At 33.2% G+C, this 22,624-nt stretch overlaps 1 protein-coding gene across 1 annotated transcript in view; it reads left to right on the top strand.

Moving 5' to 3' along the window:
- LOC104001989 (uncharacterized) overlaps positions 1 to 22,624 on the top strand; it is a 355,145-nt gene that overhangs the window by 1,499 nt on the left and 331,022 nt on the right. Inside the window, exon 2 of the mRNA XM_024348688.2 lies at positions 15,411 to 15,470. Coding sequence (XP_024204456.2) covers positions 15,411 to 15,470 — 60 coding nt within the window. The remainder of the gene's footprint in view (positions 1 to 15,410; positions 15,471 to 22,624) is intronic.

Genomic DNA, 22,624 nt, shown 5'->3' with positions numbered 1-22,624 from the left:
AACTGCTGTTTTTCTCGATCTGTTTTCCATCTCCCATTCTGAATTGAATCATTCACCTTTAGCAACTACAGATCCCACACCCTCACCACCACATCCTTGAGGCAAGAATCTACTGAGCCTGAGACAGTAGGAATAGGAGGAAATAGGGGAATGGGTATGATGGCCAAAAACTCAACACATTTCTTATACAACACTATAAGAATTTTTTTTAAGTAAATTCTCACATTTTTCAACTTCATTTATCAATTTTCAGTGCTCTTAATGATTTTCTAGAAAATTGCCTCCCAGATTTTCTTGTTTTCTGCAAAGAGCAATTATATGACCTCCTTCTATTGCCCCACCAGAAGTTAGAGACTTCTGATCAGTTTACCTAACTTAAATTCTTTCTTTTCCTTTTTTCTACTACTTGCTTTGTGGCCTAACATATGTTCTACCCTGGGGTATGTTTCTCGTGCACGAGAGAAAAATGTGTGTACTGCTATTGTTATATGGAGTGGTTTGTATATGTCTGTTAGGTCAAAATAGTCTATAGTGTTGTGGGTACTGATGTCTTCTACTATTATTGTATAAGCGTTTTGTTTTGTTTTTCTCTCTTCGATTCTGTCAATGTTTGCTTTATGCATTTTGGAGTTCTGATGTTGGGTATCTATATCTTTATAATTGTTATGAATTCTTCATGAATTGAGCTTTCTCATTGTATTTTCCCTTTTCAGCCTCTCATAGTAGTTTTTGACTTGGTCTATTTTGTCTGATATTAATAGAGAAGCCCTGCGGTCTTTTAATTACTGTTTATACAGAACAGTTTTCCATCCTTTCATTTTTAACCTATGTCTGTCCTTATATCTAAAGTAGACAGCATATGGTTGGATCACGGTTTTATTTTAATTCATTCTTTCAATTCATATCTTTTGAATTATAAGTCTAATACATTTACATTTAAAGTAATTACTGAAAGGTAAGCACTTAGTTTTGTCAGTTTTTTTGTTCGTTTTCTGTATGTCATAAATTTTTATTCTCTCTTTACCCTCATTACTGTCTTCCTTTGTGTTTATATTTTTGCAGGAGTATGTTTTGTGTTTTGATTCACTTCTCATTTCCTTTTCTGTATATTCTGTCTATATTTTCTTTGTGGTTATTATGGACAGTACCTATAATGTCCTAAAGTTATAATAATTTTAAATTAGTATCAACCTAACTTTAGTCACATACAAAACCTCGACTCCTTTTCACCTCTGCTCCTCCATTTTGTCATAGACTTCACAATTTACATCTTTATATATTGTATCCAATTAACATAGATTTAATCTTATTTTTATGCATTTGTGTTTACATAACTATAAAATAAAAACTAGCAAGGCGCAATGGCTCACACCTGTAATCCCAGCACTTTGGAAGGCTGAAGCAAACAGATCACTTGAGATAAAGAGTTCCAGACCAGGCTGGCGAATATGGTGAAACCCCGTCTCTACTAAAGATACAAAAATTATCCAGGCGTGGTTGCAGGAGGCTGTAATCCCAGCTACTTGGGAGGCTGAGGTGGGAGGATTGCTTGAACCCTGGAGATGGAGGTTGCAGTGAGGTGAGATCGTGCCACTGCACTCCAGCCTGGGTGACAAAGACTCCATCTCAAAAAAAAAAAACAAATAAATAAACACAAAAAGCTACAGTAACAAAACAATACAATTGTGTGTGTGTGTGTGTGTGTGTGTGTGAGTGTGAGTATACTTATTTTTTTGTCTGCATACTTAGCTTTACTGAAAAACTTAATATTGCATACAGCTTCAAGTTATTCCCTGGCGTCCACTCATTTTAAATTTAATAACTTCCTTTCTCATTCTTGGAGAGCAGTTCTACTAATAATTAACTCCCTAAATTTTTGTTTCTCTAAGAGTGTCTTAATTTTTCCTTAATTTTGAAAGATAGTTTTGCCAGATGTATGATTCTCCACTAATAGCTGTTTTTTTTTTCATCACTTAAAATGTCACCTCCCTTCTGGTCTATGTGGTTTCTGAGAAATTCACTGGTGTGTTTACTGAAAATCTCTTGCATCTAATGAGTTACATTTTCTTTCTGCTTTGAAGATTTGTTCTTTGTCTTTGTCTTTCAAAAGTTTGATTATAATGGATTTCTGTATGGGTCTTTTTGGTTTATCCCACTTGGAATTAATTAACTTCTGAGATTTGTATGTCATACTTTTTTCCTCAAATTTTGGAAGTTTTCAGCTATTAGCTTTAAAAATAATTTATCTTCTTTCTATTCTTCTCCTGATGATCCCATAATGCACTTCTCACAGTGAAACTTCCTGGTTTCCATAAGTCCTTTAGGTTCCGTTCACAGTTTTTCATTGTTATTTTCTGTTCCTCAGACTCAATAAATTTACATGATTTTTTCAAGTTTACTGATTCTTTTATCTGTTCAAATTTTATGTTGCACACCTCCAGTGAATTTTTCAATTCAACTATCATATATTTTGGGTTCCAAATTTCTATTTAGTTTTTTGTATATGATTAACTTGTTTTTGTTAATATTCTCGTTTTTGTTCATGAATCATTTCCTGACTTCCTTCACTGTTTTTCTCATGTTTCCCTTATCTCTTTGAGTATATTAAAGACAATTATTTTAAAGAGTTTTTCTCGTATGTCCACTGCATGTGTTTTTTCAGACTGGTTATGTGATTATTTTCTTCCTTTAAATGGGCCATGATTTCCATTTCTTTGTATGGCTGATGCTCATTTTTTGAGAATTAAGCATGTTAAGAAACAGCCAGGTTCCCCAGCCTTGACAGTATGGTGTGAAGACCTTTGCTAATTAGCAGTTCTCTGAGCCTTGATAGCAGCCTGGAGCGAAGGACTGCCTGCACGTTGTGCACATACACCCTAAAACTTAAAGTATAATAAAAAAAAAAATTTCGTCCGGTATAATTTTTAGATATGCTTCCTTTCTGAGCCCACGTGTGTGCTTCTTTATTTTTCCCAAAGTTGCCTTTAAGTGCTTTAATTCCTGCAAAAGTCCCACTCTAGCTTCCTCTCTGGGCCTTAGATATTTTGCTTTATTCTGCTACCCATAACCTCTTGCCTCAGGCATGCATGGGTCTGATATCCCCCTGTAGTTTGCATGTACCATAATACTCACCACTGTCTCCACAGCTTCCAGCCTAAGAATCTAATTGCTGCCATTCTGCTCTGATCTCTAAGTCAGATAAGACAAATACTGGTCCCTCAGGCAGCTTACAGATGGGCCAAATCACTGCAGATAACTTTCACTGTACTTTTTTTTTTTTTTTTTTTTTTTTTGGCTCAAGGGAAGTAACCTGAAATTGTGCAACTTTCTCCCTTCTGTGCCACACTGGGAAAGGAGTGGGGCAAGGGTGTATAAACATGCCACAAATTTTCCTACCATTTTCCATGTGACTTTTTCTTAAATGAGTGTTTTTACGGTTGCTGTAAATCTTTGAATAGTTTCGAGAGTTCCTGTAAAGTTTTTTATTTAGACTATTGTTGTATATTTGATGTTTATATGTGGTAACAAGAGTCTGAAGCTTACTCTCAACTTAGTTTTTTTAAATGTAACATAAGATTTTGTATAGTTAAGACATATCTCATTCTCTAGTTATATTTTTTTCTTAAGATATAAAAGCACTTAAGTAGAGCAAAGAAGTCTCTTAACATAATACTTTGGTTGGGGCAATATAGATTGTTAGCTTCTTTAGTCTTCCCTATGAAACACACTCTAAGGAGTGCTTATCTAGTTAGATCTATACATATATATGACTGTAATCTCTTGAGATACTTGGAATCAAGTGTTTTTTCATAGGTGGAGTGTTCATTGCTGCCTATTTGGAACTAAAATGACATTTATCTTTACTTATGTGGAGATGCCTGATAACTCACTTATATTTATCACACACTTCACAGTCAGGAAGAATGAACACAATAGATCATTCTGTCTTAGACTTATCTTGTAATTTCTCTTTGATTCCTTCTGGTGGCCGATTGGGGAAATATATAGAGCAGTATTAGCTCACAAGATGAAATGACTTATGTTTGGGTAATTATCCTGTATTAGTATATTTGCAAATATCTCCTATTTTAAAAAATAAAGAAACACGTTATTATAAGCCCCTGGCCATTAAATATCTTTGTTACCATGGCTGCAAGCTTTTACTAGTGTGAAGAAGATACTTTTCAGTTGCAAGAACTATACATAAAGCTTCAATTCATATATTAAACATATGCACATGTGTTACAAAGCTGTATAGCACAGTTACCACTGTGGTATAAGAGCACAGTGATTGGATAAGAGCATAGATTCTGGCCCTAGACTCACTGAGTTTAAAGCTTAGCTTTATTACTTACATATATCCAGGATTATCTTTTTCAGTTGTAAAATGGAATAAAAGTAGTATTTAAAAAAATGTGTTATTAGAATTGACTTATTTAGGGCCTCTTAAAATACAGACTACTTTCTGAGGAACAATATGCCCTTCAGAAATGCTATGTAATCTATATTTTTAGAGACAGGTATATGTAGCTATGGATGTATATATATTGGGGAAAATTCAGAATTTTCCAAAACTAAATAAAATGCCCAAGTTCAATTTTATTCATCTTCAAATTTATATCATTATTTTATTTAATTTGACTTCATATTCCAAATATTTCTTATGAATTTTACCTTCAACACAACTAAATGCAAATACCCATATATCATGCATAAATATAATGTTCATTGAAATGCTGGCTTTTCCCACTGAGAGAACCCAGTTTAGGTTTATTGGCTGCATAAATAGGATAACTATAACTAGGGTGGCTATAAGTAGAATAATAAACACCTTTAATAGTAAAATTGGTAAAATAATTAATTCTGCTATGATTACATGCATAATCCAGGAATGTTGCAGAAAATTTAGGAGGTAAATATTTGGTTTCAGGGTCCATAGTTCTACGGCTAATTGTGAAATCATCAGGATATAATTTGAAGTTTCAAAAAGAGCATAAATAAAATATAGATAAAATAAATATTACCAAAACAGAAACTGTATCATAATCCAATCTTGGCCCTAATTTTATTAAATTGGCTAGCCCTACATTATCTATTTAACAAATATTGAATGAACCCTCTCTTATTGGATGTAAAAAATTGGATGCTTTTGTAATTTAAAAAAAAAATAGAGAAAAACATGGAGTATCACATAATATTTAATTATTTTTTAAAAAAAGATAGAAAGGGATAAACCAGTATGAACAATCTAGAAAAATTCAAACTCAAATATATCACTAATAATATTAAATATGTAAAATGAAAGACTACTCACAGTAACAAAGAATGTCAAATAAGAATAAAAATAAAATAGTTATGCTATTTACAAGACACACCTGTTGAAATAAGGCAGTGTAAATATAAATAAAAGGGTGGAATATTTATCATGTAAATGCCAAAAGAAGACAAAAAATAAAACCTACAGTTAATATCACACTCAGTGGAGAAACTGAAAGCTTTTCCTCTAAGACCAGAAATAAAACAAGTTGCCCAGTTTCACCGCCTCTATTAAGCACATTACAAAAAGTTTTAGCCATAGCAATTATGCCCAAAAAATAGACATCAAAATTGGAAAGCAAGAAGTACAATTATCTCTTTTCACAGACATGATTTTATATGTAGAAAACCCTAAAATCTTTCTCTCTCCTCTCTCTCTCCCTCTCTCTCTCTGTCTCTCTCTCTCTCCCTCTCTCCTCTCTCTCTTTCTCACACACACCACACAAATAAACACACACACAATGCTTAGAGCTAAAATAAATTCAGAATAAGTTTCAGAATAAAAATCACCATGCAAAAGCCATTTGTTTCTATATACTAATAATGAACAATCAGAAAAGGAAATTTTAATAATTCATTTACAATACTATCTAAAAGAGTAAAATACTATACTACAGAGCTACAGTAACCAAAACAGCATGGTACTGTTGCAAAAACTGATACGTAGATCAATGGAACAGAATGGAGAACCCAGAAATAAGACCACACACCTACAGCTATTTGATCTTCCACAAACCTGACTTAAACAAACAATGGGAAAAGAATTCTCTATTCAAAGAATGGTGCTAGAGTAACTGGCTAGCAATATTCAAAAGATTAAACCAGGATTCCTTCCTTACATCCAACACAAGTTGGATTAAAGACTTAATGTAAAACACAAAACTATAAAAACCCTGGAAGACAACCTATGCAATACTATTCAGGACATAGAAACAGGCAAAGATTTCATGAAGAAAATGCCACAAGCAATTACAACAAAAGCAAAAATTAACAAATAGTATCTAATTAAACTAAAGAGATTCTGCACAGCAAAATAAAGTATCAAAATAGTAAAGAAACCACCTACAGAATGGGAGAACATTTTTGCAAACTGTGCATCTGACAAAAGTCTAATATCCAGCATCCATAACTAACTTAAACAAATCTACAAAAAAAGCAAACAACCCCAAACAAAAAGTGAGCAAAGGACATGAACAGACATTTTTCAAAAGAAGATATATGTGCAACCAACAATCATATGAAAAAAAACTCAAAATCATTGGTCGTTAGAGAAATGCAAATCAAAGCTACAGAGAGATGCCATCTCTCACCAGTCAGAATGGCTATTACTAAAAAGTTAAAAAATAATGGATTCTGGCAAAGTTGTGGAAAAATATAAATGTTTACACAGTGTTGTTGGGTGTGTAAATTAGTTCAGCCATTGTGGAAGTCAGTGTGGCAATTCCACAAAGACTTAAAGACAGAAATACCATTTGACCCAGCAATCCCATTATTGTGCATATACCCAAAGAAATATAAATTACTGTATTATAAAGATGCATGCACATGTATGTTCATTACAGCAATAGTCATAATAACAAAGGCATGGAAACAACCTAAATGCTCCTCAATGATAGACTGGATAAAGAAAATGTGGCACATATACCACCATGGAATACTAGGTAGCCATACAAAAGAAAGAGATCATGTTCTTTATAAGGACATGGATGGAGCTGGAGGCCATTATCCTTAGCAAACTGACAAAGGGAAAGAAAACCAAATACTGCATGTTCTCACTTATAAGTGGGAGGTAAATGATAAAGGGCTAATATCCAGAATCTACAAAGAACTCAAACAAATTTACAAGAGAAAAACAACCCCATCAACAAGTGGGCGAAGGATATGAACAGACATTTCTCAAAAGAAGACATTTATGCAGTCAAAAGACACATGAAAAAATGCTCATTATCACTGGCCATCAGAGAAATGCAAATCAAAACCACAATGAGATACCATCTCACACCAGTTAGAATGGCAATCATTAAAAAGTCAGGAAACAACAGGTGCTGGAGAGGATGTGGAGAAATAGGAACACTTTTACACTGTTGGTGGGACTGTAAACTGGTTCAACCATTGTGGAAGACAGTGTGGTGATTCCTCAGGGATCTAGAACTAGAAATAACATTTGACCCAGGCATCCCATTACTGGGTATATACCCAAAGGATTATAAATCATGCTGCTATAAAGACACATGCACATGTATGTTTATTGTGGCACTATTCACAATAGCAAAGACTTGGAACCAAGCCAAATGTCCAACAATGATAGACGATTAAGAAAATGTGGCACATATACACCATGGAATACTATGCAGCCATAAAAAAGGATGAGTTCATGTCGTTTGTAGGGACATGGATGAAGCTGGAAACCATCATTCTCAGCAAACTGTCACAAGGACAAAAAACCAAACATTGCATGTTCTCACTCATAGGTGGGAATTGAACAATGAGAACACTTGGACACAGGAAGAGGGACGTCACACACTGGGGCCTGTTGTGGGGTGGGGGGAGGAGGGAGGGATAACATTAGGAGATACACCTAATGTAAATGACAAGTTAATGGGTGCAGCACACCACCATGGCACATGTATACATATGTAACAAACCTGCACGTTGTGCACATGTACCCCAGAACTTAAAGTATAATAATAAAAAAATAAAATAAAAATGGGCAAAGGACTTGAAAATAAAAAAAAAAGAAAATGTAGTTAGAACTTTACCTTATAGAATATGCAAAAATTAACTCAAAGTTAGTCAAAAATCTGATTATAGATGGTAAGGCTAAAAAGTATTATTTCAATTTTTAATTTTTGTGGGTAAATAGGAGGTGTATGTGTTTATGGGATACACAACCTATTATGATACAGGTATGGAATGCATAATAACCAGATCATGAAAAAATGACACATTCATTCCCTCAAGCACTTATCTTTTGTATTAAAATCAATCCAATTACTCTTTTAGTTATTTTTACATGTACAAGTAAATTATTATTAATTATAGTCACCTTGTTGTGCTATCAAATAATAGATCTTATTCATTCTTTCTAAATATTTTTTGTATCATTAACCATTCCAACTGCATTCCCCCTGCGGCCCCCAACCCCATACCCTTCCCAGCCTCTGGTAATCATCTGTCTACTCTCTATCTCCATGATGTTAATTATTTTAATTTTTAGATGCAACGAATAAGTGCAAACATGTGATGTTTGTCCTTCTGTGCCTGGCTTATTTCACTTAACATAATGAGCTCCAATTCCCCCGATGGTGTTTCAAATAACAGAATCTCATTCTCTTTTATGGCTGAATAGTATTCCATTGTGTATGTATACCACATTTTATTTATCCATTTATCTGTGAATGGACACTTAGTTTGTTTCCAAATCTTAATTATTGTGAACAGTACTGCAGAAAATATGGGAGTGCAGATATTTCTTTGATACGTTGATTTCCTTTCTTTTGAGTATATACCCAGCAGTGGAATTGCTGGGTTGTATGTTAGCTCTATTTTTACTGTTTTTAAAGAAACTCCAAACTATTTTCCATAGTGGTTGTACTAATGGACATACCTACCAAAAGTTGTACAAGGCTTCCCTTTTTTCCACATCCTGCCTAGCATTTGTCATTGCCTGTCTTTTGGATAAAAGTCATTTTAACTGAGGTGAGATAATATCTCATTGTAGTTTTGATTTGCATTTCTCTGATGATCAATGATTTGGAGTACCTTTTCGTATGCCTTTTTTCCATTTTTTATGTCTTCTTTCAAGAAATGTCTATTCAAAGATGTTGCCCGATTTTTTTCTTTGATTATTAGGGTTTTTTTCCCATAGAGTTTTTTAAGCCTGTTATATATTCTTGTTATTAATCCCTTGTCAGGGGGTAGTTTGTAAATATTTTCTCCCATTCTGTGGGTTGTCTCTTCACTTTGTGGATTGTATTCTTTGTTGTGCAGAAGCTTTTTAACTTGATGTGATCAAATTTGTTTATTTTGCTTTGGTTGCCTGTGCTTGTGGGGTAATACTTAAGAAATTTTTGCCCAGTCTAATATCCTGGAAAGCTTCCTCAATGATTTCTTTTTGTTTCATAGTACGAGGTCTTAAATTTATGTCTTTAGCTTGAGTTTTGTGTATGGCAAGAGAGAGTGGTCTAGTTTCATTATTCTGCCTGTGGATATCCAGTTTTCTCAGCACTATTTATTGAAGAGACTATCTTTACCCAGCATATATTTTTGGTAACTTTGTTTAAATTAATTCACTGTAGGTGTGTGGATTTCTTTCTTGGTTCTCTATTCTTTTCCAGTGGTGTATGTGTCTGTTTTTATGCCAGTAATATTCTTTTTTTGTTAACTGCAGCTCTGTAGTATAATTTGAAGTCAAGTAATGTGATTTCTCTAGTTTTGACCTTCTTTGCTCAGGATAGCTTTGGCTATTTGGGGTCTTTTTTGGTTCCATATAAATGTTAGCATTGTTTTTCCCATTTCAATGGAGAATGTGACTGGTAACCTGAGAGAGGTTGCATTGAATATGTAGATTTCTTTGGGTAGTGTGGACATTTTAACAATATTCATTCTTCCAGTCCATGAACATGGAATATATTTCCATTTTTGTATTCTCTTCAATTTCATAGTTTTTATTGTAGATATTTTTCACTTCTTTGGTTAAGTTAATTCTAGGTCTTTAATTTTATGTGTGGATATCGTAAATGGAATTACTTTTTTAAATTCTTTTTCAGATTGTTCACTATTAGCATATGGAAGTGTTACTGAGTTTTGTATGCTGATTTTATGTCCTGAAACTTTATCAAATTAGTTTATCCATTCTACTAGTTTTTTTGTTGTTGTTGGGGTCTTTAGCATTTACTAAGATAAAATCATATCATCTGCAAAAAAGAGTAATTTGATTTCTTCCTTCCCAATTTAGATGCCTGTTATTTCTTTATCTTGTCTGATTGCTCTAGCTAGGTCTTCCACATCTGCAGAGAAAAGATCACTGAACTCAGAGATATAATAATAGTAATTGATCAAATTCAAAAACAGAAATAATAGACAAGAAATGAACAGAACCTTTGGCATATGTAAAGCTATAAAGAAAACTTCAAACATGTGTGTCTTTGGAAAGCTAGAAATAAAGCTAAAAGAGGGTGGGGCTGAAAAATTATTTTTTAAAATAATGTCTATCAAATTCCCATATTTGGGGAAACATATTAACCTTCAGTTTCAAAAATTGAGTAACTACAAAGAGGATAAAGAAAAACTGATGCCAAGCTACATCACAGTCAAACTTCTGAAAACTAAAATTAAGAATATTTGGAAAGCAGACAGAGAAAAACAATATATTACTTATAAGGGAAAACATTTGGAATGGCAGGAGGTTTTTTTTTAATCAAAAATTCCAGAGACAAGAAGGAAGGGCCACAACATTTTTCCAGTGCCAAAACAAAAAAACAAAACAAAACAAAACAAAAAACTAGCTACTCACAATTATTTATCCAGTAAAAGTTATCCTTCACATATAAATGAAAAATCAATAAATAAACTTTTTCATTACATATCTACCCTAAAATCTAGCCAAAGAACATTTTAAATCAGAACAGAAATAAAATAGAATGAACCCTGTGGTCGGGCACCATGGCTCATGCCTGTAATCCCAGAAGTTTGGAAGGCTGAGGTGGGTGGATAACCTGAGGTCAGCAGTTTTAGAGCACCCCATCTCTACCAAAACTACAAAAAAAAAAAATAATAGGTTTGGTGGCAGACATCTGTAATCCCAGCTACTCAGGAGGCTGAGGCAGGAGAATTGCTTGAACCTTGGAGGCAGTGGCTGCAGTGAGCTGAGATCATGCCATTGCACTCTAGCCTGGGTGACAGAGTAAAACTAAAAAAAAAAAAAGAACCATGTAACATTGACAAAGAAGAAATAACAACAGAAGAAACAAAAATATAGGTAAATATAACAGATTTATCTTCTCTTCTGTTGTTTTTAAAATTATGTTTGATAGTTGAAACAAAAATTTTAATGCTATGTCATATGATTATCAATGAGTATAGGGTAAGTATTTAAGGAATTGTATTTTAAATAAAGAAGTACAAAATGACATAAAATGTGTTAAGTTTTCTATACTTTATTTGCACTGGTAGATGCTGTGCTGGAAAGTTTTATTAAATATATAAATATATATTATATAACTATATATATTAACTAGAGCAGCTACTAAAAATGTTATACAGAGAGATAAATTCAAAAACACTATAGACAAACAAAAATAGAAATCTTAAAATATTCCACAAAACCATAGGAAGCAGAAAAAAGAAAACAGAAAATAAACAGAAAATAAACAAAAAAAGGTAAACTCATGTATAAATTTATCAATAAATACACTAAATATAAATGGTCTAAATACATTATTTAAAAGATAGAGATTAGTACAGTGGATAAAACAAAATGACCCAGCTATATGATGTCAGTGCATTAGCTCCATAGGGATGCCAGAGCAAAGTACCACAAACTGGGTTGCTGAAAACAACAGAGTTGTTCGCTCACAGTTCTGCAATGACGAAGTCAACATTCAAGGTGTAGGTAGGTCCATGCTCTCTCTGAAACCTGTAGGAAAGAATACATATTTTCCTCTACTAGTTTCTTGTGGTATTTGCCAATTGTTGATGTTTTTTGACTTGCAGCAATAGCACTTCAATTTCTTCTTCTTTAGTTTCATGACATTCTCCTCTCAAGTGTCTCTGTCCAAATTTCTCTCTTCTTACAGGGACACAAGTCATATTGGATTAGGGATCCATCATTCTTCAGTATGATCTCATCTTCACTAATTACATTGATGATGTCTTTATTTATAAATAGGATCACAATTTGTGTACTGGAGGTTAAGACATCAACATATTTTGGAGTGGACAAAATTCAACCCATAACATATAGGAAGGCTAAAAGTTAAAGAACAACAAAAAAAGATATAGTATGAAAATATCAATCAAAGGAAATTAGGCATGAACACATTAGTATTAACAGACAAAGAAGATACCAGAGCAAAGAAAATTATGGGATAGACAGTTGTCAGTACATAATGTTAAAGGGCTGAATCCACCAAGAAGACATGGCAATCCTAAAACTACATGCACCAAACAATTAACTGCAAAATATGTGAAGCAGCATTGATAAAACTGAGAGAAGAAATAGACAAATTTACAATTTTAGTGATTGACGAATCAGCAAGATGCTAGAATAACTCAAAACCATGAACTGATAGAATCTAATTGAGATTTACAAAATGCACCTTCCAACAACATAAGAATACACGATTTTTCTCAAGTGCTCATGAAACATATGCCATGAGAGACTATATCCTGGCCCCTAAAATAACTTATAAAGAATTTGAATATAAGATATAAAAAGTGTTATTTAACTATAATGGAATTAGACTAGAATCAGTAACAGAAAAACACAAGGAATGCTTTCAAACATTTGGAAAGTAACCAATGCATCTCTAAATAATCCAAGGGTCACAGTCAAAGTCTAAAGAAATTTTATAGATACATAGATAGGTAGATACATTATAGGTATAGATATATAGTCAAAGGGAACATAAACACAAACAATTCATATATATCGAAATAAAACTGAAAACATAGCATATAAAAATTTGTAGAGCCCAGCTAAAGTTATGCTGATAGTGAGTTTATAAACCGGATGCTTATAAAAGGAGAAAAGGTTTTTAGATCAATAATCTAAGTTTCAACATCAAGAAATTATAAAAAGAACAAAATGAATCTAAGGGAAGAAGAAGAAGAAAGGAAATTGTAAAGAAAGAAGCACAAATCAGCAAGATTAAAATACAAAAAAAGAAAAAGTCATTAAAACAAAAATCAGATTATTTCAAAAGATTAGTGAAATAAATCTCTAGTAATTTGGACAAGGAAACAAAGAGAAGACATAAATTACTAATATCAATAAGAAAACAAGAGATGTCACTACAGTCAATGCAAAAATCAGAATGAGTAAATGTGAACAATTCTGTATAGATTAATTTGACCATTTGGAAGAATTGGACTAATTCCTTGAGCAGTGAAAACTGGCAAAACTACATGTGAAATAGAGTATTTGAATAGCCCTATAACTATTAAGTGAACTGAATTTGTAATGGTAAACCTCAGGTAAGAGAAATCTCCAGGCCCAGGCAGTTTCACTGGAGAATTCTACCAAATGTTTAAAGAAAAATTAACACCAATTTAATAAAATATTTTACAGAAAATAGAAGACAGAGTAATTTCTATCTCATTATATGAAGCAGAATAACCCTGATACCAAAACCACACAATGAAATCTCTAGAGAAGAAAATTATATACCAATATTTCTCATGAATATTGATGAAAAAATTCTTAATAAAATATTAGCAGATAGAATTCAACAATATCTAAGTACCATGACCAACTGGGATTTATTCCAAGGATAAAAGGCTGCTTCCATATTTGAAAATCAAACAATGTAATCTCTCTTATTATCAGGCTAAAGAAAAATAAATCATATGATAATTGATGCAGAAGAAAATGAAAATATTCAACACCCATTAATGATAAGAACTATCAGAAAAAAGGTAATAGTAATTTCCTCAAGTTGATAAAAACAATCTACCCAAAATCCCCATCTATATCTAATGTCATATTTAATAGAAATAAATTGAATGTTTTTCTTATGAGATTGAAACAAGGCAAATACAGCTACTTTTGCCTTGCTATTCAACATAATACTGGAAGTTCTAGCTAGTACTACAAGACATACACGGAAATGAAAGGCATAAAAATTGGAAATAAATAAAATTGTCTCTAGTAGCAGATGCTGGAATAGTCTATGCAGAAAATCTTGTGATGAGCAGCTGTACTTGTTCCCAAGGTCTCCAGTAATAAAGTGCCCAACTGGGTGGTTCCAAATAACACAAATATATTGTCTCACAATTCTGGAGGCTAGAAGTCTGAAATTAAGGTGTCACCAGAGCCATGATCCCTCTGAAATCTGTCAGGCAGAGAAGGGGTGGATCCTTCTCTGCCTCTTCTCCCTCTGGTGCTTGTTGGAAACACTTGGTACTCCTTGGCTTGTAGGTACTTCACTCCAATCTCTATCTGTTGTGGCATAGCCATCTTCTCTCCGTGCATCTCCTTTCTCTTATAAAATCACAGGTCATATTGGAATAAAGGCTCACCCTACATCCAATATGACCTCATCTTAACTAATTACATTTTTAAAAACTCTATTTTTAAATAAGATCACACTGTGAGTTCCTGGGAGTTAGGACTTCCACATACTATTTTGGGGGAATACAATTCAATGTTTAACTGCAGCAAAAGCCAAGTGAGGGATAGCTATTCAGAGAGCCAAAAAAAGAGAAAAACAGAGTTTAAAGAAGGAGGTAGTATCTTTACACTGTTTTTAGTTTTGTTTATGTTTTCGTTTTTGGGTCTCTCTCTGTCGCCCAGGCTGGACTGCAGTGGCATGATGTTGGCTCACTGCAACCTCCGCCTACCTAGTGCAACCTCTGCCTCCTGGGATCAAGTGATTCTCCTGTCTCAGCCTCCCAAGTAACTGGGACTACAGGTGTGCACCACCACAACCCACTAATTCTTGTATTTTTAGTGAAGGCAGGGTTTCACCATGTTGCCCAGGCTGGTCTTGAACTCCCGGCCTCAAGTGATCTGCCTGCCTCAGCCTCTTAAAGTGCTGGAATTACACACATGAGCTACCACACCCAGCCTTTCACACTGTTTTAAGAGACTACCAATATTCAATTTTTTTGCATAGCTGTACAGTCTCTGACTTACAGTGGTTTGGTTTATGACTCTTTTTTTGCCTTTAGGATGTGTTTCTTAGGAGGTAATTCCATCATAAGTTGAGGCGCATCTGGATTTACAATGTTTCAATTTATGTTTTTTAAATTTACGATGGGTTTTGGGGTATCAATTGCATTTTCAACTTATGATTGTTTTTTTACTTACGATGAATTATTGGGACCTAACCCCATCACAAGTTGAAGAGAATACGTATTTCTTTTTCTCTTAGACTCCCCGTGGAACAGAGTTGTTGTTCAGCAGAAATAATCAAGAGTTGACATCATACCAGGTAAAAAATAGAAGCAGTAATTTTGAAGGTGCTGTCAGAAGAGTTATTGAAGTGGTCATGAACTCTAAAGTTACAGAGGCAATTATGTAAAGATAAAAGATAAAGGTACGTAGTACAAAATAGAGGATTCAAAGCGTTCGTGAATGTAATGAGGTCAATGACCAAGTCAGTGTAACTGAGAACTGGAAAATGAGGAAGTTGTGGTCCAGGAAGAGAGTGTTTCACTTTAATACCTAACAGCTGGAATAGTTCTCGGTGATTATGGGTTCACGACATGGATAGCAGGATCAGTATGTGAAAACAGCAGAGTTGCTTATTTTTATATTTATGAAATGAAAGAATTTAGAGACCAGGGAAGTGGATTTCTCATCTTTGTTATAGAATCACCTATGATGATGACACAACTTGGCCTGAAAAAAGTGTTTCAGTCATATTCCAAAATCTCCTTTAAAAAAGAGAATGACCAAGTAATCAGTATATAATAATAGACCAAGAAGGTTTAAATATGGTATGACTTGGATATATGAGCTCCATGTAATGGGAAAAAAAAGGGGTTTGGAAAAAGCATTAGGGAACACTACACAAATGTGAATTACATAGAGTATGGAGCAATAATTAATGTTGAGTTGAATATTGCTGGTAATGTTAAGAAGCATAGGTAGGGAATTGGGGCTTGGGAAATAAATCAGTATGATGGGACTTTGAATAACCCTTCTCTAATGCTTTGATTCTACACCCAATCTAGAGTCATGAGATGTTCCTTTCTAATAAATATTAACATATTATTTTCTTACTTAGGATGGAAGTTTTTCTCTACTTGGTTATATACTTCCCTGGCCATTTTCTAAAGTATACTGCAAATATTTTCATCGTTTTTTGATAGCCACTTATACACACCAAATTTACTTTCCCAGAATAAAGTGCTACACTAAAGATTTAACTATTTGTATCAAAATATACTATAGTTGATTATTAGTATATTATTCCTTCAGAGTTAGTTTTTATTTTAGACTGCTGAGAAAGATGATAATTTTAATTTATGGTAGCTTTAATTTCAACAAAGAAATATTAGTAAAACCTTACCTGTTTTACTGCTACCCATTTCCCAAATATCTATTGATATGTTTGAAACTACTTGCCCCTGCACAAATGGCATTAAATCCAGGATTCTTTTTTATTTCTTTTGATTGTGTGGGTTTTTTCCACTTATTTCCAATTCATTAGATGTTCCTTCTTACAATCATCTGTGGGTATAACAATCCAAATTTATGGTTTGTAATATTTTATTTTTAGTTTGAAAACCAGATAACAAAGATTGTTGGAAACCTAGGTAAAAAGTAACCGGAGAAATGGTCTTAAAGAGCTTTCTCATAATTCAGATGTTTGATGGCTGAGTTCTGTATACATAAGTTGCAAATGTTTATTTTGGTTCATGCTACATATACAAGGCAGAAAGTTCTGTCTCATATAGTAACAACTCAAAGATCCAAGAAGATATAGGTTTCACTTTAGTGTAAATTTCTATACTTCTTGAGACATAAAGAAAAAAGAAGGGGTGGTAGTAGAATTTGGTTGTTAAAATGCATACCTCTAAAATGTGTAGCCTGTTTTTGGAAGGATATATGAGAAACTTGTAAGAGAGAATATATCTGATGAGGAGAAGTAGGTGATTTGGTAGAGGAAAAGGAAACAAACTTAATTTTCATCATTAAAAATATTTCACACTTCATATTCCAAAGCAAGTTGTGTGACCAAACCTAATTTCAAAGGAGTATGGACATGCAATCAATCCCCTACAAAGTACACAGAAAAATAAAACTGGAATATTTAGGGACAAATTAGTAATCATTACATATAGTACTAATAAATCTGTAGAAAGGAATTTCTTAATAGGACCCATAAATCCCTAGGAAGCCTAGTAAATTACCGGTCTATATAAACTCTTTGAAAATGTTATAAAATGATAAGTTTGGGGATATATCCATCGCCTTTGTCATATCATCAAAGGTTCATGAAGTTCTTTCGTTAAAAGAAATGTAGAAATCCTATTATGTGTCAGGAAAGTAAAGATATACTTATAAATAGGAAAAGTACCAAAAATAACTGTGTGGCACTTTACTCATAAAATGTGACTACATTTGAAGTATTCTAGAAGATTTTAGTTAGGGCCGTATTTCTTATCCCAAAATTTCTGTGTAATAATAGGCAATATTACTTCTTAGGAATTCTAGGTGCTTCCATCTCATCTGTGCAGCAGTAAAATCAGGACATATGCTGATTAAGGGAATTGCTTTAAATTCACTGGAACAAATACCACCTTGTAACATTAATTTTAGAATGATTCTCTTTTTCCATTTAGCACATCTAGTTCTAGGTTAAATGATGTATCTGTGATCTCGGAAAAAACCAAGGTAGATGAAGAGTTATATTCCATACTAAATTGAAAAGTTTCATTCTCTATTTTCAGACTTTTAAAGCACAGGGCAAGTTTATATTGCTCTTTGCTATTTCTTCTCTTCAAGAAATAATCCACTTTTGCCATCAAAATAGAGTAGATGAATCTGGCTCATTAAAAATGTTGTTATAAAAGTAGTTATGATGATGCAGATTAATTTCCAACCATTCAGTGCTTTAAAAACTTTAAAACATTTATTATTGCCATGTTTATGTGCTGTGCTATTCAGTAAAATGACAGCAACATTTTATCTCAAGCAGATAGAGAATAATGTATTTTAAAAATACATTTATTAGACATTTTACTGAAAATACAGGGTTGTAATAATGCATACAACAGCATTATCATAAATAGTAGCTATAATAAACAGCAGTTAAAAAGATTTTATGGGAGAAATAGCTAAAAAACAGCTTTCTCTCCCAGTCTAGGATATGTATTTTAAAACTGTTAGAGAATTCTCCTAAGCCTATAGTTAATGGGATGTTTGCATTTGACTAACATAAGAAAAAAGTTGATAAAAATTCTCACTGTGATTTTTGAATGTCAGAGGTTCATATTTTTTTCTAGCTTAATTTTGTAAGCAGTGCCAATACATGCAAATTAAAGTAAGAAATCAAAGACATTACCTAGAGTAAAACAAATCCTGTTGTTTCCCCCTTAATTGCGTAGATTATTTATGTACAGAAGTGTTCAGGCTTTAAAAAATCTAGATTGTTATGTGAGTTTGTCACTCCCCATATTGTTAGTGAGATTGATTAATTTTTGATTACACAAACATTGTGGGATTAAACTGGAATTTTTGACCAGAAATGTATTATAAAACATAAGATTAGTTTTGTAAAGAACACAAAGAATTTGGGATAAGATTTTTTTAATTGAATGATTTTTTTAAATAAAAAGGATTAGTAAACATTTATGTGTTAGCAAATGTGAGTTTACAATCTTTCTTTTTTTTATTTCTTATAAAATAGACAAGAGATATTAACGTCAGCCATTGTAAAGGGCAATCAGAAAAGCCACAAGGTTTAGGCTGGAAAAGAAGATATGTACTTCACAGCTCCCATGAGATTTACACCAATAAAATAGACTTTTATGACCCTGGATGAGATTGTGTTTTAGTCTCAGACATATTCGTTTTTTATGGTCATTAAAAGTTATTGAGTTAACTGCTCATTATACAGTTTAATCTGTACCCTTACTTTTGATCTACTTTCAGGACATCTGAAGTACTTACATTAAATTAAGAGCTCTTCCAAAACTTTGAAAATGTGTAAAATTTGACTTCGGTTATAAATGTGGTTGAGATTCAGAGAGATTTTGCTGACTTGATGAAGTTATCCTTCAGTTACATACATTACAAATATATTTTCCCAATCCTTTGCTTCCATATTTATTCTCCTTAATAATTTTTGAGGAAAACTTTCTAATTTAAATGCAGTTCAGTATATTAATTCATTTCCTTTATGAATCGTGTTTTATATATCCTTTTAAACAAAATTTTCTATACCACAATTCAGGAATGTATTCTCTTAGTATTTTCTGGAAGCACTAGGGATCTATTTTTCTTGTATATTTATATCAGTGATCCACTTGGAATTGATTTTAGGTATAGGATTATATGTATGGTAGGGTCAAGCATCATTGAGATAAATTCATAATAGAATTCTAATATTAAATAAATGTGTAATTAATGAACATACTAAAATTAAATTACAGAATATCTTGATAAAAATGGCCAAATGTTGAGGCTACCTGTGTATTCTAGAGATGTTGAGGGCTTGATAAGTACAATTCATTATGAAGAAAGGATTAAATTTTATACAATATACTTTTCAAGATGGCCAGACAGTATGTAGCTAATTGAAAAAATAAAATAAAATAAAAAACCTTGACTTTTAAAATGATTAACATGAGAGTTTGGTGTTTAAAATAAGTAATTCCCTCATTACTTATGTTAGATGCAAATTTTGTGAAATGAAGAGGGCCTAACTGAATTCTGAATATCATGATTTGTTTTATATGCCATATTTCCTTACCAAAGCTTCCCAGTGAATCCAAAATATTCAGCTGGATTTTGATAATTCTTCTGGATAGCAATTATTTCAGATTTGCTTGGGGCCTGCACTGATGCCCCCACACTATTTCTCTTCCTCTTTCATGTAAAAACTCACTTGTATTTTGATCTTGTCATTTCTAGATTAGCTGTATTGAATTTCTAATTGTGTCTATCTCATATAATAATCACAATCACTCACTTTACTAAAAAGCTTTGTATCTATCTTAAGACTTATCGTCAAGGGACAGTTGCATCACATGAATATAATGACAATCTTTTTTTCTTCCTTCTATTTTTCTTCCTTCTGTCTCCTCCTTCTGTCTTCCTTCTCCTTACTGCACTGTGAATACAATGTTAGTTGAAGTGGTGATAACAAGCATCTTTTTCTCATTCCTAATCACAGGAGAAACATCCAATATTTCCAAATTAAGTATGATTTTTTTGTAGAGATTTCTAGGTGCTGTTTATTGAATAAGAAAGTTTTATTTTATTTCTGATTAGTAGCTTCTACAATGAATAGACATATAACTTTGAAAATTACTGTATTTTCCTGTATTTGAGTACATAAAACTTTCCTTTCTTATACTTTTAATATGATAAATTGCAAACATTTAATTTCTATTGTTAAACCAATTCTAAAATCCTAGATTAAGTGTTTCTGGTCTTGATTTTCATGTGTTATTGGATTTGACTTACTAATATTTTGTTTGGGATTTTATTTCTCTGTGTTTTTGACAGAAGTCAACTTAGAATTTATCTGTTTTGCTGACTGTATCCTAGTCCGGTTTGTTGTTAAGATAATGATGACCCGGTTTTTTTTAAAGATGAGATTTATTTCTTATGTTATTGTTATTCTAAGAATTGTATTTGAATACTTTTACTTCTTCTTTAACTATTTGGAAGAAATTGCTGATAAAGTCAACCTGGGCCAATAGATTACTTTTTTGAAATATTTAAAAATATGAATTCAATTTCTTTTATAAATACAGAACTGCTTAACTATACTATTTGTGTCAACTTTGAAAACTGTACTTTCTAGGAATTTGCTTTTATCTTCCAAAATATATGGGCAGTAAGTTGCTCAATGTCAAGTCCAGTTCCTGGTGATAAACCTATGAGTGATCTTTCAGACCTCACCATAGATAATTTCAGAAGTTTTAAATGAAAGGCAGGTAAAGCTAGGAAAGCTGCCCTTCCCACACCACAACTAGTGCAGCTAGTGCACTGCAACCTCTAAAGGAAGCTACAGTCAAGATATCAGCACCCTGGCCAATCATAGTATTTCACATATTTACCTTACTGGTCTGGTGGTGCTCTGATACTTAGGGACCTTTATCTGAGGCCTTGGGCAGAGGTCTTTCTCGGGCTCTTCTGAACAGGCCTCCTGATAGTAGGAGGAGAGGAAAACATTAAAGACATTTTTTCTCACTGATACAATCTCCAGTATTTTTTTTACTCCTATTGCCCCCTGCACTCCAACATCCCTGCCATAGTCCATAATAGTGCTAGAGACTTTTCCTTGAAGATCTCCCTGCAGTGGGACAAACGCCAAATCTGCGCTCATCCACCCTACCCTGGAATATGCATCATTTCATGTGGGAAGATGGAAATGGGGAAGTTGGAGCTTTCGCTGGATTTAGGGTGTTGCTTATACCACCACAATAAGTGATAAAGGGCTTAACCCATTCATTTTTGGCTTATTGCTTTGTAGTGGTGGTGTGTTTTTTTTGTATTTTTTGTTTATTTTTTAACCTGTACATTTATTTTTTATATTTTTATATTTTTTAAATTTTACTTTAAGTTCTGAGATACATGTGCAGAATGTGCAGTTTTGGTACATAGGGATACATATTCCATGCTGGTTTGCTGCACCTGTGAACCCGTCATCTAGGTGGTAAGCCCCTCATGCATTAGGTATTTGTCCTAGTGCTCTCCCCCCATACCTTGCTCCTCATCCCTGACAGGCCCCAGTGTGTGATGTTCCCCTCCCTGTGTCCATGTGTTCTCAAGTTCAACTCCCACTTATGAGTGAGAACATGCAGTGTTTGGTTTTCTGTTCCTATGTTAGTTTGCTGAGAATGATGGCTTCCTGTTTCATCCATGTCCCTGCAAAGGACATGAACTCATCCTTTTTTGTGGCTGCATAGTATTCCATGGTATATATGTGCCATATTTTCTTTATCCAGTCTGTCATTGATGGGCATTTTGGTTGATTCCAACTCTTTGCTATTGTGAATAGCGCTGCAAGAAACATACGTGTGCATTTGTCTTTAAGTAGAATGATTTATAATCCTTTGGGTATATATCCAGTAATAGGATTGGTGGGTCAAATGGTATTACTGGTTCTAGATCCTTGAGGAATTGCCACACTGTCTTCCACAATGGTTGACCTAATTTACACTCCCACCAACAGTGTAAAAGCATTCCTATTTCTCCACAGTCTCACCAGCATCTGTTGTTTCCTGACTTTTTAATAATTGCCATTCTAACTGGCGTGAGACAGTATCTCATTGTGGTTTGATTTGCATTTGTCTAATGACCAGTAATGATGAGCTTTTTTTCATATGTTTGTTGACGGCATAAATGTCTTCTTTTGAGAAGTGTCTGTTCATATCCTTTGCTGACTTTTTGATGGCGTTGTTT

Source organism: Pan troglodytes, chromosome 15 (assembly GCF_028858775.2).
Source record: "Pan troglodytes isolate AG18354 chromosome 15, NHGRI_mPanTro3-v2.0_pri, whole genome shotgun sequence".
NCBI classification, from domain to species: domain Eukaryota; kingdom Metazoa; phylum Chordata; class Mammalia; order Primates; family Hominidae; genus Pan; species Pan troglodytes.
This window is presented reverse-complemented; position numbering and strand designations above follow the sequence as displayed.